The following is a 15,438-nucleotide window of genomic DNA, read 5'->3' on the forward strand; positions in this document are numbered from 1 at the left end:
GAGTTCAGATAAGTGGGCAAACGTGCAGGCAAGCTCCTACCCTCTCTAAGTACTTTTCCAAAATGACTCCAGGACTTTCCTGGCACGTTTCAGCCAGCCAGTTACCACAGAGCCTGAGGCACTCAGTGTAGATAGGTGCCAGAGCAGGATTGAAGTCAATCTGTGGACACAAAAAAACAACGATTAAGGACGACTTTTTTGCTCAAGTTCTTGTTCTCCTCTAATTACAGCAATCAACAGTTCAAGGTGTGAAGACAGGTTTTGAGTTGTCTTACCTTTTCCTCAAGCTTCTGTACCAGCTGTCTCAGGAGCCCAAGAGCCAGACCCTGTTCTCCCTTCACCCAGAACACTTGCGCTTCCTCCAGTTGCCACAGTGATACGGGTGATGCTGGTCGGTGTCCTTCAACTCCATGCCGCTTCATCTGAAACACTGCTCGCTCTGCCAACTGGACTCCGGAGGTGGCATGTTGACAACAATGCGAGGGGTACAGTCATTCATACGATGTGAAACCTTCTTACTAAGAGTTGGTCTGGGTCGTGAAGCAATGAGAAGTCCAATTAAAATAGCATTTCTGGGTAAATTGGAGTTGAACCACACCTACGTGATTGATACTTTTGCCATTGAAAATAATGAATGAATAGATAAATACTCCAAAGACTAAGAGGTTATCAGAAAAGATGATTAAATGCATCAGCATCAGTTCACCCATGGTTACACAAACCAGATTAGGGTTTATCATCCAAAACATTTTATAGTGAATTACAATTCTCGAATGTGAGTTTCTGTGGACGTTACCTGCGTGTTCCCTGCTTTACGAGCCAGCTGGCACATCTCCAGTAAGTGGTCGGTAAGTACCGAGCTGAGATACTGAGCAATGCCGGGGTCCAGCGCCTTGGACATCAGAGTGTTGTAGGACACAGACCGAATGGCCAAGATGGGCTCCACCAAAGCAAACTCACTGTTGGCTAGCAGCTGGGAATGCTGCCGCCACTGGTTACACACATTCTTCACAGCCAGCTCTGAGAATGGTCTGATGGTGATAAGGATTAAAATAGCATTTTAACAGTTTTAAGACACACAATAATATTCCGCTACTACCTTGAGAACAGCAGTTTGATGCTCTCCAGCTCTCTGATGCTCTGCAGGTTCCTGAGGGTCGGGTACAGTGACGACACTGCCTCCAGACTGCCTCTGCAGAGCTCCTCTACTTCTCTACCCCTTAGGGGAAAAAAAGTCAAATTCTTTGACCATCTTATTTTATGACATCACACCAGTATCTAAAAAAACCAACTCACTTTGCCCGTTTGAGCGTATCATCAAACATGGAGAACTCCTTGTCCCTCAAAGCTTGCAAAGCAGAGAACACAGATTCGTGGAATCCTGGCTTGTGTTTGTCACCACTGACATTCATGAAGAATACCAAGTTATACTTCACTTCACAACATACAATTAAGGCCCATCTCCCTCCCCTCACCTCTCAGACAGATCACAGTCCCACTGGGTGTTCCTCCAGGCAACCTGGAAACGGAGCTCTCTCAGTTCAGCTCCCCACTCAACCCCTTCACTCTCCAGACCCCTCATGTAGGTGGTAAGTATGCTACTCAGACCAAAGTTCTGCAGACCCTGTAAAAGGCATACATATGTGAGAGACAAACGTAAAATAAGTGCGATGCATGGACACACATATTGGGTCAGAAACAATTTAAACGGCAACTGTGTGCTGATCTACATTTAAGATGAGTGAACGAGTATGCACTTCATGTGCAGATGATCTGCAAATTGACACGGGCTGGTATATTTAACTTGCCTCAACAATTCCCACTTGTCGAGTGACATCTGGCAGGGTTGAGTGAAGGTCATATGAGGTCAGAGCTTTCCCCCACATAGCTTCATGCTCGTATGTTCGAATCCTGCAAAATCGGTTTGACACACTTCTATGAGTCTGATCAGCAGCTGAGAACATGTCACATTGAAAGGGATGCCTGATTACATGATTTTTAATACCTTGTTAGTGGACTGGTCATCGTTTCTCCTCCACAGCCATAAAGACTGTCAGGCTCTCCGATGCTACGGTAGACATCGATTAGCAGCTCCTATGATTATGTTAATAAATGTGTTACATCATGCTAAGATAAATACAGCTTTACTTCTCCTGCTAGAAATCTAATTCAGCCTTCTAATGTGATAAATTAATTTAATAAGCAAAAAAAAAAAACGTGGCTAAAAGGAGATCTAGTAATGTTCCTTGAAAGTGGCGTATCAGACACATGGCTGACCTGCAAGCTGATATTGGAGTCCTTCATACTTTTCTCAGTCAGGCTGGCGATGGTGACGTTTTGGCTGTTCTCTTCAAAGCTGATTTTGCGTGTTGCTCTTCCTTTAGTTCTGCTCATTCAATAGAGATAACAGAACACAACCAAAATATAAGTGTGAAAACAAGCAATGTAGCATCTCTCAGAAAATTATTAAAGCTATTGATAATGAAATTTATCAACCCACAATTTCCTGGGATTTTATCAAATGACTTCATGATAACTGATCCAGAGTACTGTACATACCTGCTACTGTCCTCCAAATTAGCTTTAATCTTATCCACATATATCTCAGTGTAGAGCAGAGCAGTGAAGTGAGCAGAGCATGACTGTGCAGATTTGGCCACCTCCAGGTAGTTCAGGTCCAGCCAGAAATTGGAATCACACACTGTGCCACATGACTCGCTAGAAGATAAACATGCAAGTAATGGAATAAGTGTCTGCAGACTGACAGATCATTAAAGCGCTCTATACAAATTATTGGGTGTGTGCCCAGCTATAAAGTCTAATTTTCTATCATCTGAAAATGGATCTGTGAGCGAGTGGTTCTGAATTTGCCCTATTGTTACATGACCATGAGAGGGGGGGGTTATTTGTGTTTTCCAATGAGTCTGCATAGATCTACTACAAATGATGTGTTAGTCAGCTGTTTGGTGACCAAGTGCTGTCGCCACATTGGAAAATACAGTCAATTATTTACAGTCTAGCAAGTGAGCGAACATTTGCTGCTCTGTAGGGAGTCTCAAAGTTTCCAGTGGTTGGTTGATTTTTGGTTGCTCAACATATAAATATAGTGACAAATTCACCAAGTTTGCACGACTATAGGCCTCACTTAAGCGCAATGCATTTGTTTAATCCTTAATCATCACCTGACACAATGAGCAACTTCAACCAGTGTCAAAAGAATGTCACCTTTGAGAACTTTTATCACATGGGAGCTTTTTTAAATTGTGGAAAAAATATATACAATATATCTCTTTTAAATTAATACAGTTTTAGTTTACAATATATATAAATAAAAACCTCAAGGGTCTCTGCTGGTGTCTCAGATAGTCAATAACTGCCAGCATGGTACGGAGAGATGCCTTGTCGTACAAGCCTTGGCTGGCGGAGTCAGTCTCTGCAAGAATAATTTATGATAATGACACAAAAATATTACAAATCACTGTTATCTACTGTCAAGTCATGATACCAGAGTCAACGTTGAGTGGTGTGGTGGAGCGGCTCGCAGCCTGAGCACTTCTGGAACAAAAACTGAAGAAGTCCTGGATATGGGAAGAAAGCATCTCTCTCCAGGAGCCCTGATTGTCATCCAGGAGGATAGAATGAATGATGAGCGGAAGCAGCCTCTGGCAACAGTCCAAGTTCACCTATGGGCAGAGAAGGAGCACATCAACCGAAAAAGTTGAAATGTTGCTTCTCGGGCTGCTTACCAGACAAAGAGGTCGGGACAGTAGGAGAGCCTCGCTCTTGACTCCTCCGCTGTCTAGCAGGGCGGTACATAGAGACTTCAGCCAGACTGTGTGGCTTCCCATCTGTGGGATCCAAAAGTCTTGGTTCTCTAGCTTCTCCCTGCCCTGCGAACGTTCCTCAGCTCTCACAACAGCCGCCTGACAATGAGAACAAATAGTGCTAATGCATAACTACAACATGGTTCTGTTTGAAATACAGACCGAAAGAATCAAAGGATGAGAAGCAATAGATTTGTCATGATTCAAATAGTCCATTATGCAACCTTGTTAAAGCCATCAAATGAGCACATGCCATCTGTGTTTTCAGTTCACACAAACCCACCTTCCTGTTGGCTTTTCGAAATGGATTTAAGTATGCCAACATAGAGTCTCTACTTTGTTTGTGCTGCTCCCAAAAGGTGATACCAGACTGAGTGGCAAGGATGTCCTTCACAGATTGAGTCGCTGCTTGCCTCACATCAATACTGCCACCAAATCACAGAGTGGAGCGGTTATGCAATAGCTCCCTTCACTTCAACACATTTACAGACATTAAAGTTACCCCTTACCATTGGTGTGTGAGAGAGTCATTGATGCAGTTAAGGATGATGTAAACACACTGCGAGGCAGTGGACGGGAAGAGGCTCACAGCCTTTTCATAAAGCGGATCTCTGCCGTGGAGCAAGACGATGGTGGAGAGATCTACAGGGCCCAGTTCTCCCAAAATACTTCCTGCGGCCTCTGGAGGACATGTTATAGTTTGAATATGCAAAGCACAGTCCCCATACGCTTGAATAAGCATACCTAGAATATCAGCTCCATCAGGGTGGTTGGTTGCCGTCTTACAGAGCTGCAGCAGGTTCAGAACCAATTTTACTAGGATACTGTTGGTGGGCTCCACTAAGATGGAGAAAAACAGAACGTATTAGAGATTGCGTCGAATAAACATAGGAAATAACACTAAATGAACCTGGTGTCCTACCATGGCACTCTTTGAGTAACTGTTTTATCTCATCTTTGTTGTCATGTAGTTTTTGGGAAAGTTGCTCAATTCCCTCAAGTCTTGTCAGGGGTAATGAGTCAGAAGGCATCACAGACAGGAAGTGTGATATCTCCTGTTGATAAAAAAGTGAGGCAGTTAAACAGAATATCACATGAATTATTATCAAAATGTGTCCAACCACAAAGTAATCATTGCTGTCACAACATAAAATACCAGAAAATTCTAACCTGTCTCAATGTGAAGGTCCCAGAATTGTATTTGAGATTGTTCTGGACAGAACGCAGCTCTTGGAATTTAGGTAGGTCAGGAAATGGCTCCAATTTGCAAATGGCTCCCTTCAATTTGTGTTGATTTTTAATTATAAGAAAGTGCAATAGACCAAGCACCTAGAGGCCCACAGAAGAGACATAAATATGGTGAGGTTACTATTACATTGCATAAAAATTCCCTTAATTATAAATAACATCAATGGAACATGACATGATTTGAGGTATATTGCATCCTGTTTGCCGAGGCTTAAATGATCATTAATACTTCTTTTGACTTTTAAACATCCATTCTTTATCTGAACCACTGTTATGCTTGAATATTCAAAAGGTTTAAAGCAACGCTCGGAACCTTGTGCAAAAAAATGTAACAACTGAATTATTCTGTCAAGCATTGAGGTCAATATGTGAGTTCTTTTAAGATGAAAAGCTTACCTGCTGTGAGATAGCTGGCTGGCTGGTCACCTGTGCAGTGAGAGTACCAACAATGACCTTTAGGTGGCAGTCTAGAGCATCATCACAGAACTGCAGAGCAGTCTGACACACCACAGTCAAGAGGTCACAGCACAGGGACAAGCTTCGAATGGAGACCTCATCACACGGAACTGGTCTGGGGGCGGGGAATGTAAACAATTTCCTTTAATCAAAATTAAGCCATCTTTTTGAAGTCTTGTCCTACGTAACTAGCAAGATTATGGAAGCGTGAATAGAGTGTGCATGTGCAATACTATCAATTGACCTGTGTGTATCTGCATGCACCAGCCAGCTGTTGATATGGTGGATGAGTGTGTAGATGATGTCCCTGAGGACAAAAGCCCAGGCTCCTCCAAGACCATCTTTCACCTCCTTGAGCAGTAGGTTGACAAAGAGGTGATACATCAGGAGGATGCGATGCCGTTCGTAACCGTTTGTTGTCATTGCTGCCTTTTCACACACCGCCAGCAGAGTGCTCTGTATAGATATCTGAGGAAGATGAAAATAAGAGGGAAATTGTATACAGAACATCATAGTACACAGAATGCATGATAAACAAGATAAGTAGTGTTAGAATCAGACAAGAACATCTTACTGGAGTTTTTGACAGAATGGTCACCAGAGACTTATGGTTTGCGCTATGGCATTTACTGAGATAGTCCAGTGTAGATTTGATGACATGAGAGCTGAAGTATGGTGGGTTTGGGACGGGATCCAATTCCCTAAGAGGAAGTTAACGTTGGCCCTTTTTAGTAAGCTTTGTACTTGAATCCGAATTATACAATGAACAACTTAGTAACTGAAAAACTAAGTGCAAAATGCAGGTCTGAACAAAAAAAAATCATCAACATTCTTACCCTATAAAGCGTTTCAAGTCTCCTCTGTCTGCTTCAGCGGCACCCCCTTCATAGAGGGTCATTAGCAGTTCAACAACAATCTCTGGTAGGTTGCTGTGGATCAGGCTGTCAATTTGCTATGGAAAATATGAAGAAGAATATGAAGCGTATTATGATAAATATGACATTCATTAATCATCGTATAATCCTGCATGAGAAAGCAGGTGATGTAGAATGTATCGCGATGTGGTTAACACACAATGGGCTATGGCTACAAGGTCAGCTTTACCTGTTTGCCCAAACAGTTTGCGTCTTTGAGTAGGTCATACACACGATGGGCCTTCTCCCTCTGCTGTGCTACCCGTTTCTCCGGGCCAGACAGCGCAAAGTATGGCAGAATGTTGACCATGATGTTGGGGAAACAGTCAGCTAAAAGCTCTCTCCAGTCCCTCTCGAGATACAAACCAATGGACTTCACCTGGTCGAAGTCATCCAGGAAGACAAGGTGCGGGATGAGCACCTGGTAAGAAGAGCTGCAAGCAGGCAAAATCATGTTAAACAAATGATTATTAATATTGAGAGGCATATTCAAGAGTTTTTTTCCTAACCTATAGAAATCTTTGAGCGTGCCATGGTCAAGTAGCGTGAAAGGGAATGATTCAAGCGTGTAGCTGTCGTCAGACTGTCTCTGGGAGAGCCACTCGGCGACCAAATAGTACAGGTGAGAGCTGACAAAAGTCTTGATCTTGTTGTAACCGAGTGCTCTGGATACACTACACAACATCTGTGACAAAAACAAAATTGTTGTAAAGGAAAGCCTTTCTGTATATTTTCTGAAAAATTATACACTCAGCGGCCACAACCTAAATTACACAAACACAATGTAATGAGGTCCAAGAACTGTAGTAAATAAAATGTTCTCTTATGTCAAGGGGGTACACATTTAAGTAGATGTTCACTTAATTTCTGTCCGATAGCACTACAAATTAGTACGATTACAATAATAAGACTAGTCATTCATTTATACTCTACAGCTCTTCTAATGTAATACCGTTCAATCACAAGTTTTTATTAAACTGCAGCTTAATGGAGTTTAATGCATACATTTAAAAAAAAAAAAACTATCTTTTTGAATAACTATACTTTTTAATGTCCTTGAAAGAGCTGCAGATTAAAGGGTTAGGGTGAGGTAGGTTAATGTTACAACAAAGCATTTCTGGCATTTTACCTTCTTAATGAGGTGCTCCTCTATATTATTTTCCTTGTATGACTGGAAGAGGGCAAACAGGGTCTGCTTCTCACAGACTGGACTGCAACACAGCACGACTGACAAACTTTTCAGCAAGGTGGCCTTACGGTTGAAAATCTCATCCTGCTCGTCATCGGCTGAGTTGCTTTTCTGAATTTGAAACCAACAAATTATTGCAAATTAAAAAGCATACAAAACAAAAGAATAACAGCGACAACCAAGTCTCATACCACAGGTCTCATGCCCTCTTGAGCTTTCAGGTATATATTCTCAAAAGCTGCTTGTTGGTGCGACAACATCTTTCTCCTGTCTCTGTGTTCTGGTCTCATGTCCAGAAACAACCTGGATGCAAACCACCACAATAAAAAGGCATTTATTGCCAAATAATTATTTGTCACTAAGTGACTGAGTAGTACACTGAGCTAGTTTTAGCGCTTTACCATACCTTTCCAATGACATTGCCACAACCATGCGGACCTGGTGATGGGAATCTGCAAGGAGAGATGGAAGGATGACGGACACTGGACGGTCTTCCTCTCTTTCAGGCTCCCTGATGCTCAATATGGCCCACCTGCAACATGGGTCAGCCTGGCAGAGTACGCACAAGATCATTTTAATCCTTACATACGTATTTAGGAGCCTACTAAGCGGAAGCAATATTTTTCCCTTAAAAGCAAAACAGATTGGTTGAATGAATTGTCTTGCAGCACATCATCTAGCACTTCCTTGGCAGGATTGTAATCTAAAAGCTAGCATCCATTCTAAAGGCTTACCTCTAATAACGTAATCAGACATCGCACTAAAGCAGTTCGGACAGTGGCCGTGCATTTCCCCGTTTGGCTCAGATAACTACAACAGAATACCAGCATAAATTTTGTTTCACAAACAGAAACACCACCTGGTGATAAAATATTTCCAATGATACAGACCAGAACCCTGACACCACTTGTAGCAGGGACCCCTGCACATGTTTCATCTCCAATTGCATGTTGTGGGTTCTCCCCAAGCTCCTGATGGAGGGCAATAAAGCCAAAAGAAGTCCAACACACATCTCTTGATCCTGACGATGCCGAGAACACAGGTCCCTGAGAAGATAAGTAGAGTGTGTCAGTTAAAATACATATTTTATATTTTACAGACAAAACTAACAACTAGTTCAGAGCAAGTAAAGGCAAAAATGTTTCCCTACGCCATAGGACGGAGCAGGGAGTCAAACTCTTCAGGAGTGAGAGAGTCCTCAGCAGGAAGCTTCTTTAACAGGATGAGATACTACAAGGAGAGAAGAGAAACTTTTTTCTTTGAGTGCTTGTGCTAAAAAAATTGCGGTAGAATATCGACACCATTATGATACCTACCATGTTGACATGGAGGGCTATGCTAGGGTCAATCTGCTCCATCAGCAGCAAGAGCCTCCGTCGCACATCTTGGGGTTTAAAAAGTTGGCCATGGACGGGCTGGACTGAACCGCACTTAGACAAGAACTCCAAGATTTCGAGGAGAGCAAGATCCTGGTGGGCCAAATGCTCGTCAGCCAACAGGCTTTTTGCCCCTACAGAAAGGACGCCATTGAATATCGGTTGTGGTTTAAACTCATTTTGTGTATGTGCTAATCATATGAATAATAGGGTGAACGCTGCTTTGTGGAATTCATCCTTTATTTCTACAATTTATATCTAACTGTGAAGAGATTTACTCTTACCTGGTCCACCTGAGACTTCATTGTCGTCTCGTCCCCTGGGTCTCTGTGTCCCACTGTGGGACTGCTCATCATCAAATAGAGGATCATCGTCTTCATGCTGAGCTTTAGTCATTTCCAAGTCATTATCCGTAGGTTCATCTTCATCCATCAATGCAGCTCTGGGAGAAACACTGCTAAGCTGAAGATATGGAGATGCTCATTAAATGAAACTCTGTCTTACACCCTGAAACTATGCTAAGCACTTTACATAAAAAGGAGGTCGTTTCTAACCATGATTTTATAAATTTCTGCCAGCTCATTGACAAGGCTCGCTGGGAGAGTCATTATGAAGAGACGAGAGGAGATTGTGCAAACATGTTCCTATTGAAAATAATAAAAAAAAGTTCATAAGATGAAATAAAAAACGTTTTATTCTCTTATAAAATATAAACATGGTAAACAATTGAACAAAAAAAAGATTACCTTGCTTTTTGTTGTGGCAGAAATGGTGCACAGCCTCATGACAGACTTCAGTGTGGTCATGGTTAACGCCTCACTGATCTTCACTTTTACGCTTGAAACAAATCCACTGAACTCCTGCGCCAGGGTCTTCAAACAAAACATACTTTAAGGACACAAATCTAGAGGAATTGATCTCCACTTAGTCTTTGAATGCTCACTTTAGCTTTAGTGAATAGCTGGGAGCATCCTGCCTCATCCTCAGTCAGACAGCCTGTCGAGATGTAACCCGCTTGAACACTTGTGAGCAAGCTCAAACAGCGCAACAGGCACTCTGGAGGGGTAGACTGAGTCTGTGGAAGGTCCAACACGGTAAGTCTTACCATGACAACGGCATACAAACATGCGCGCAGTTTCAAAACTCACGTCAGGAAAGTATCGGTTTAGAAGGTTGTCAGCGACACAAAGAAGAGACTGCTCCAACTTCTTTCTGAGACTGGAGATGACCGTGAAGTGCCCATTTGTTGACGTCACCTTGAACTCCTTGTCAGATGTTCTGCTTTGTGCCGACTGCGTGTTGAAGCTGAACTGCAAGTACAATCTCTCAACCTCGTCTAAATCCTCATCGACATTCAGCGACGTCAACTCATTTGAAACATCACTAAAGGAAAGAGAAATTTAAATCAGAATACTTCAGTAAAAGATGAATTTTCTGACATGTTTTTTTTTTCTGCTTTTGTTGCGTCACTGAACATTACTTCTCACCTCTCCACACCCTCAGAACCGAGAAGAAAATTCAGGCCAGTGCGGGTATCTTTTAAAGTCAAGGAGACCAGGATGTTTGCGATTAGATTGTGAGGAAAATCGCTGTAAAACACCAAAATCGAATTAAAACGTTAAGGCGACTGAACCATAAAAGCGTGGCAAGAACGAAGACTATGAGAGAAAAAAAAAACAGCAACCTGCAAATGATTGGATGAGGTCTGGAGCTATCCTCCATTTCATCGCTCTGATCGGTCATCAACAACCAGCCTATTAGCGTTTCCTTCAGGTTAACTGACCCTGATCCATCTGGGAGTCCCAGATGCTTCTTAGGGACTGGACACTTCAGAAGAGCCTGGGCCAAACAAATCACTGCGCTTCTACAAAGAAACAGAGTCAAGAGCTACTAGAAAGAAAAACATTTAGAAAAAAAATATAAAAAAACATCTTGCTCCTCATGCTTACCTCATCACTAATATTATAATGTGAATACAGTTATATTGCTGTTGTAGATGTTAATGCATTTGTATTCATTCCTTTGCTTGAAAGGTTAAAGCACTGCAAGATGTTAATTTGCATTAGCATTCAGCCAGCAGCCTGAAATTGTTTTAAATACACAAAGTGCAATCGTTTTTGTTATATGTTTAGCTTGACAGTGAGCTTCAACCGGGAGAGGTGTTAAATAGCTAAGCTTTCTTTTTTTATTCATTGTTTTTCTAAACTGCTACTACTATTGTGAAGTGTGTTTTATTCACTGCCACCATAGAGTGCTCATAATCTAATCGTTGAGTTCACAAGTCAAAGAAAAACAAATCAGCTAAATCACAGCTCATATCTTGAAAATCCCATAAGTTGGGTCATTCATTTGTCAAGGCCCGCCATATTCTTATTTTATTTATGTATTGTGGTCTGTTTTATGTTTTAAATCAAGATAGCAGTATAGAAAACAGATAGATGTATAATGTTTCAGGAGGACAATGAGCAGTGACTCACTGGGATGGTTTACATGCTGATTCTGAAAAGAGTTTCCAGAACTCTCTATCCATATTGACCAGTCCACCGTGGACAATGGAGACCAGCAGGTCAAGGCTGAGCGCTTCTAACTGGGGTGAGCCCACACCCCGCAGTGACAGAGGCCACACCCGACTCCATAGTCTGTCCAACTCTGTCTTGTAAACTCTCATCCTTTCTGGCAAATGGGCTTGACACCGGGCTACTTCTCGTAAACAACGCAGCACGTATGGCCCCCTTTCTCCTCTCCGCTGTTCGGCCAAGACTTGGTGCAACACTGATAACAGTGGGACAATCACTCGGCCGGGCACCATAGATGGGTACTTTGATACGAGTGCTTCCGTGACCTGCAACCTGAGAGTTCAAAATTGAAAAAAATAATTCTATCTCTCAATAAATCATTAACACGATAAAATGTGTGTTGTAATTTCATACCACGGGATGATATCAAAGTCGCTACACTGAGGTTGAAGGCGGTCCAAAAGAACATTCCAACTGAGGTCGATTCGCCGTTTCTTGCTTGGTGTTCCACAGAAGGAACTAGCCATCAGGGAAGAGGCATACGTCGCCTCTGAGATTTGAGAGTCTTTGTCAATACTGAAAAGCTACAAAATGCAGCAAACACATGAAGATTATAATATCAAGTATGAAAGTTGAATTTAATTGATCAAATAGCGTCCATCATCTTTGTTACCTGGTGACAAATATCAGCTGTGAGCTTGATGATGTTGTCTTTGACGTCGATGCGTCTCATGCCAGTGACATACTTTCCTCTGCTACCAATATGACTGATTTCTCTCACTAATGCTTCGTAGAGGTTATACATCAAATCCCGCCACTTGGCCCAGTCTTCGGCATGCCCACCTAAATAGTGGAATCACTTTACATTTACAATTCATCTACTGTACAAGTACCCAAAATGTAGACAATCGGGATCATATTGCACATGATAGAGAAGCACAAGATAAAAATACTTTCAAATACAAAATAATAACGTTCTAAATACGATCAACCAATGAAAAAATCTAGACTGTTTTCTGTGGCCAACATACACATGTAATGCAACAAGTCTTGCACTGAATTCAATGACCTGTGTCCTGGGTCTTTGCTCCTTCGGGATGGTGTACGCAGAGCTGCAAGTTGAAGAACTCCACAATCCCCTCTTTGAGAGCAGCACTGGGCCTCATGTTGGTCCAGACATACAGTATTGATGGTAGTATTTCCTCACCGAGTTGACACACCCTCATCCGACAGTTCTTTGCTACAGTTTTCAAGAAGGTGTTAAGCGCTGAGATGACATGCTCCAGAACAGTCAAGTGCTTCTCCTGCCTGATGAAAACAAAGTTACATTCAGATACACCACCATATTTGCCAGCAGCCACTTAGTCGGGAGGAAAAGCCGGTCACATTAAACATAATACCTTTCATAGTTTCAAAAGGTTATAAAAGTTACTCACCTTGCATTGAGAAATGCTTTGGAGAAGAAGCCAAACAGGTCTCTGTTGAATCCATCAGTCTGCACGCACATGCCCTGCACCACTGTGTTGATGACCCGACTTACAAGAATGCGGTTGATGCATTTGGATGGGGAGATGAAAAAGCCACTGTACACATCCAAAAGACCTTCCACAAACATCAATTGATCATTACCAGGCATAAATGCCTGTTGTTAAATTTCATCAAACTAAATATATCATGTTAAAGGTATCGTATTAATTTTTTCACTGACTGTGCCACTGCTGTGGAGTGATGTCACACCAGTACTTGCGAACAGACAGGATTTCCTTTAGGAGCAGGCTGCTGTAGTCTTTGCCATAGGCTGAGCAGCTATATGGATTTTGAAGAACCTCAATCACATGCTTAAGAAGCTCACTGCACTTTAGCCGCGGCCCACCTGAATAGTGAAAGAAAATTACACTGTAGTAGTACCCACCACACATTGAACAGAAATGTAACATACCCATAAGCTCTGTAAAAATAACAAACACTGAGTACTTACGTTTGTTTGCGTAGCCGACAAAAAATTTGATCAAACTGCTCATTTCAGCCATCTTCTTCTGGCGGATGGCCAGCGTTGTGCTGGTGACGTTGGATTTACTCAGTTTCATGGCTTCGGTCTCCCGTTGGAGGTAACGTTGCAAAAATCTTCAATTGCAAAAATTAAAGATGTGCAGTCAAATACTTGAATTAACATAATTCAACTAGTTTTGGCAAATCACAGCTACAATTTATAGATATCAAGTTCTACCCGCCAAAAGCTGGGCATGCCCTGCAGTGGTTAAGAAATTCAATTTTGACAAAAGTAGCTCTTTGCTGCCATCTTGCACCATCTATAAGCAATCAAGAAATGTGTTTTGTGTCAGATGACTTCCTTTAGCAAGTTGCAAGGGAATACTTAATTCCTTACACACTCTCAAGCAGAAAATCCAGAACAGTACCTGAAAACAGCATCCCATGTGAGCTGTTTGGAGCCTTTGGTTTTAAGCCCCGAGGTCCGATCAAGTTCTTGCACAATCTCTGGAGATCGAATGAGCTGTCTGAAGCGTTCCGCTTGTTTCTGAAGGCATAAATTATGAACACCAACAATGGGTCAGGTGGACCTGGACCATAAATGCAGCTGTGGGGATCATACGGTAAATATATTTTAAAATGCTGGTGTGGCTAGAGTACCTTCCTCTCTGTAGCCTTGTCATTCTCCAGTCCCCTGCAGCACACCAAGAGATCAGAAAGAACCAGACTCATAGTGCCTCAAGTGGACAATAACACTGCAAACAGATGAGTCCACCTACAACAACAGGGTGTTCAGAATGTATCAGTCCAAATAATTTCTCAGTCTCAGGGCACACCACCAAACAAAAATGTTACAAAAAGGGAAATAATGATTTTGTCGTCCTAAGTATGTACAAAATTATTATAATAAGGTAATTACTCAGTGTAAAGCACAGGTGTCAAACTCAAGGCACCAGATACAGCCGGCCACATAATTTTATGTGGCCCGCGAAGACAAATTGTGCATCATGTCGTGTGTCATTACTAGAATTGCAAATTGTCTTCACTTTTAAAGTTTTTTTCTTCAATATTTGACCAGTTTTTACTCATCTGACTCCGTTGTCAGTTGGTTTTGTAGCTTTTACTGTATACAATATGAGGTGCTCATACATTTATTTGGGTTGACAGTCATAATGGCCCTCCGAAAAAAGCTATGACTACAATGCGGCCCACGAAAAAAAAAGAGTTTGACACCCCTGCTAAAGCCTCTGCCATTCAGTGGAAGATCCTGTATGACACAAGCATCGATAGATAAGGAATAATATTTTTGGGACGAATTAGGTGACGTTGGATAACTTCTGCAACACCCATGAAGAGCATTCACCTCACAGCACATAACCATGACAAGGCACGTTTTCCATGATAACGCTACTGTCACTGCAGAAAATGACTAATGCACATAGTAATAGTTTGATTAGCAGTTCTAGAAAGACTCATAACTTCTATTGGGTCTTGTCCTTAAACCGAGTAGCCTGGAAAATCCAAAACCAAATTAATTCGAGTCATAAATTTGCTAAACCATGCTCTCAGCTCACCTTTCGTCTCTACAGAGACTTTACCAACGCCCTGTCACATATTATGATGCAGTCAGGTGGTACAGACGAACTTGCTGTACATCCCACATCGTTTCCATTTAACATGTGTACAAATCGTAACAGGAAATTCCCGCCTCTTCAACCACTGAAAATGGAACGCAGTTTCCGGATGATACGCCACTTCCTAAAAATGACATTGACGTTTCCGTTTATTTTATGAATAACTAATTAATATTTATACTAATAAAACAATGGCAAGCTACGTATTATTATTGTGTAGAAGAGTTGAGTAATTTCACCAATGGCATGGAAAGGACTGTAATAGAAGTGGAACGGCAAACCTGGCGTAGGA

General features: G+C 41.9%; 1 protein-coding gene across 1 annotated transcript in view; it reads right to left on the bottom strand.

Annotated features, from left to right (window-relative positions):
- atm (ATM serine/threonine kinase) overlaps positions 1–15,228 on the bottom strand; it is a 22,529-nt gene extending 7,301 nt beyond the window's left edge. The window contains exons 1-48 of the mRNA XM_061280115.1: positions 15,087–15,228; positions 14,173–14,287; positions 13,941–14,059; positions 13,502–13,647; positions 13,232–13,396; positions 12,960–13,125; positions 12,593–12,831; positions 12,197–12,366; positions 11,938–12,107; positions 11,485–11,856; positions 10,692–10,871; positions 10,495–10,596; positions 10,156–10,390; positions 9,951–10,082; positions 9,754–9,879; positions 9,562–9,651; positions 9,292–9,469; positions 8,948–9,141; positions 8,782–8,861; positions 8,522–8,677; positions 8,366–8,441; positions 8,038–8,180; positions 7,823–7,934; positions 7,572–7,742; positions 6,952–7,127; positions 6,633–6,876; positions 6,365–6,480; positions 6,103–6,229; positions 5,773–5,996; positions 5,469–5,643; positions 4,995–5,153; positions 4,747–4,879; positions 4,569–4,664; positions 4,334–4,505; positions 4,108–4,249; positions 3,747–3,923; positions 3,506–3,683; positions 3,337–3,433; positions 2,560–2,718; positions 2,278–2,386; positions 2,006–2,094; positions 1,809–1,911; positions 1,476–1,624; positions 1,297–1,401; positions 1,100–1,219; positions 797–1,031; positions 276–446; positions 41–160 (exon numbers count right to left, since the gene is read on the bottom strand). Coding sequence (XP_061136099.1) covers positions 41–160; positions 276–446; positions 797–1,031; positions 1,100–1,219; positions 1,297–1,401; positions 1,476–1,624; positions 1,809–1,911; positions 2,006–2,094; positions 2,278–2,386; positions 2,560–2,718; positions 3,337–3,433; positions 3,506–3,683; positions 3,747–3,923; positions 4,108–4,249; positions 4,334–4,505; positions 4,569–4,664; positions 4,747–4,879; positions 4,995–5,153; positions 5,469–5,643; positions 5,773–5,996; positions 6,103–6,229; positions 6,365–6,480; positions 6,633–6,876; positions 6,952–7,127; positions 7,572–7,742; positions 7,823–7,934; positions 8,038–8,180; positions 8,366–8,441; positions 8,522–8,677; positions 8,782–8,861; positions 8,948–9,141; positions 9,292–9,469; positions 9,562–9,651; positions 9,754–9,879; positions 9,951–10,082; positions 10,156–10,390; positions 10,495–10,596; positions 10,692–10,871; positions 11,485–11,856; positions 11,938–12,107; positions 12,197–12,366; positions 12,593–12,831; positions 12,960–13,125; positions 13,232–13,396; positions 13,502–13,647; positions 13,941–14,059; positions 14,173–14,244 — 7,170 coding nt within the window. The 5' untranslated portion in view covers positions 14,245–14,287; positions 15,087–15,228. The remainder of the gene's footprint in view (positions 1–40; positions 161–275; positions 447–796; positions 1,032–1,099; positions 1,220–1,296; positions 1,402–1,475; positions 1,625–1,808; positions 1,912–2,005; positions 2,095–2,277; positions 2,387–2,559; positions 2,719–3,336; positions 3,434–3,505; positions 3,684–3,746; positions 3,924–4,107; positions 4,250–4,333; positions 4,506–4,568; positions 4,665–4,746; positions 4,880–4,994; positions 5,154–5,468; positions 5,644–5,772; positions 5,997–6,102; positions 6,230–6,364; positions 6,481–6,632; positions 6,877–6,951; positions 7,128–7,571; positions 7,743–7,822; positions 7,935–8,037; positions 8,181–8,365; positions 8,442–8,521; positions 8,678–8,781; positions 8,862–8,947; positions 9,142–9,291; positions 9,470–9,561; positions 9,652–9,753; positions 9,880–9,950; positions 10,083–10,155; positions 10,391–10,494; positions 10,597–10,691; positions 10,872–11,484; positions 11,857–11,937; positions 12,108–12,196; positions 12,367–12,592; positions 12,832–12,959; positions 13,126–13,231; positions 13,397–13,501; positions 13,648–13,940; positions 14,060–14,172; positions 14,288–15,086) is intronic.
- Between the last annotated feature and the right edge of the window lie 210 nt (positions 15,229–15,438).

The sequence above is a fragment of the Syngnathus typhle genome, linkage group LG6 (genome assembly GCF_033458585.1).
Source record: "Syngnathus typhle isolate RoL2023-S1 ecotype Sweden linkage group LG6, RoL_Styp_1.0, whole genome shotgun sequence".
Taxonomy (NCBI): domain Eukaryota; kingdom Metazoa; phylum Chordata; class Actinopteri; order Syngnathiformes; family Syngnathidae; genus Syngnathus; species Syngnathus typhle.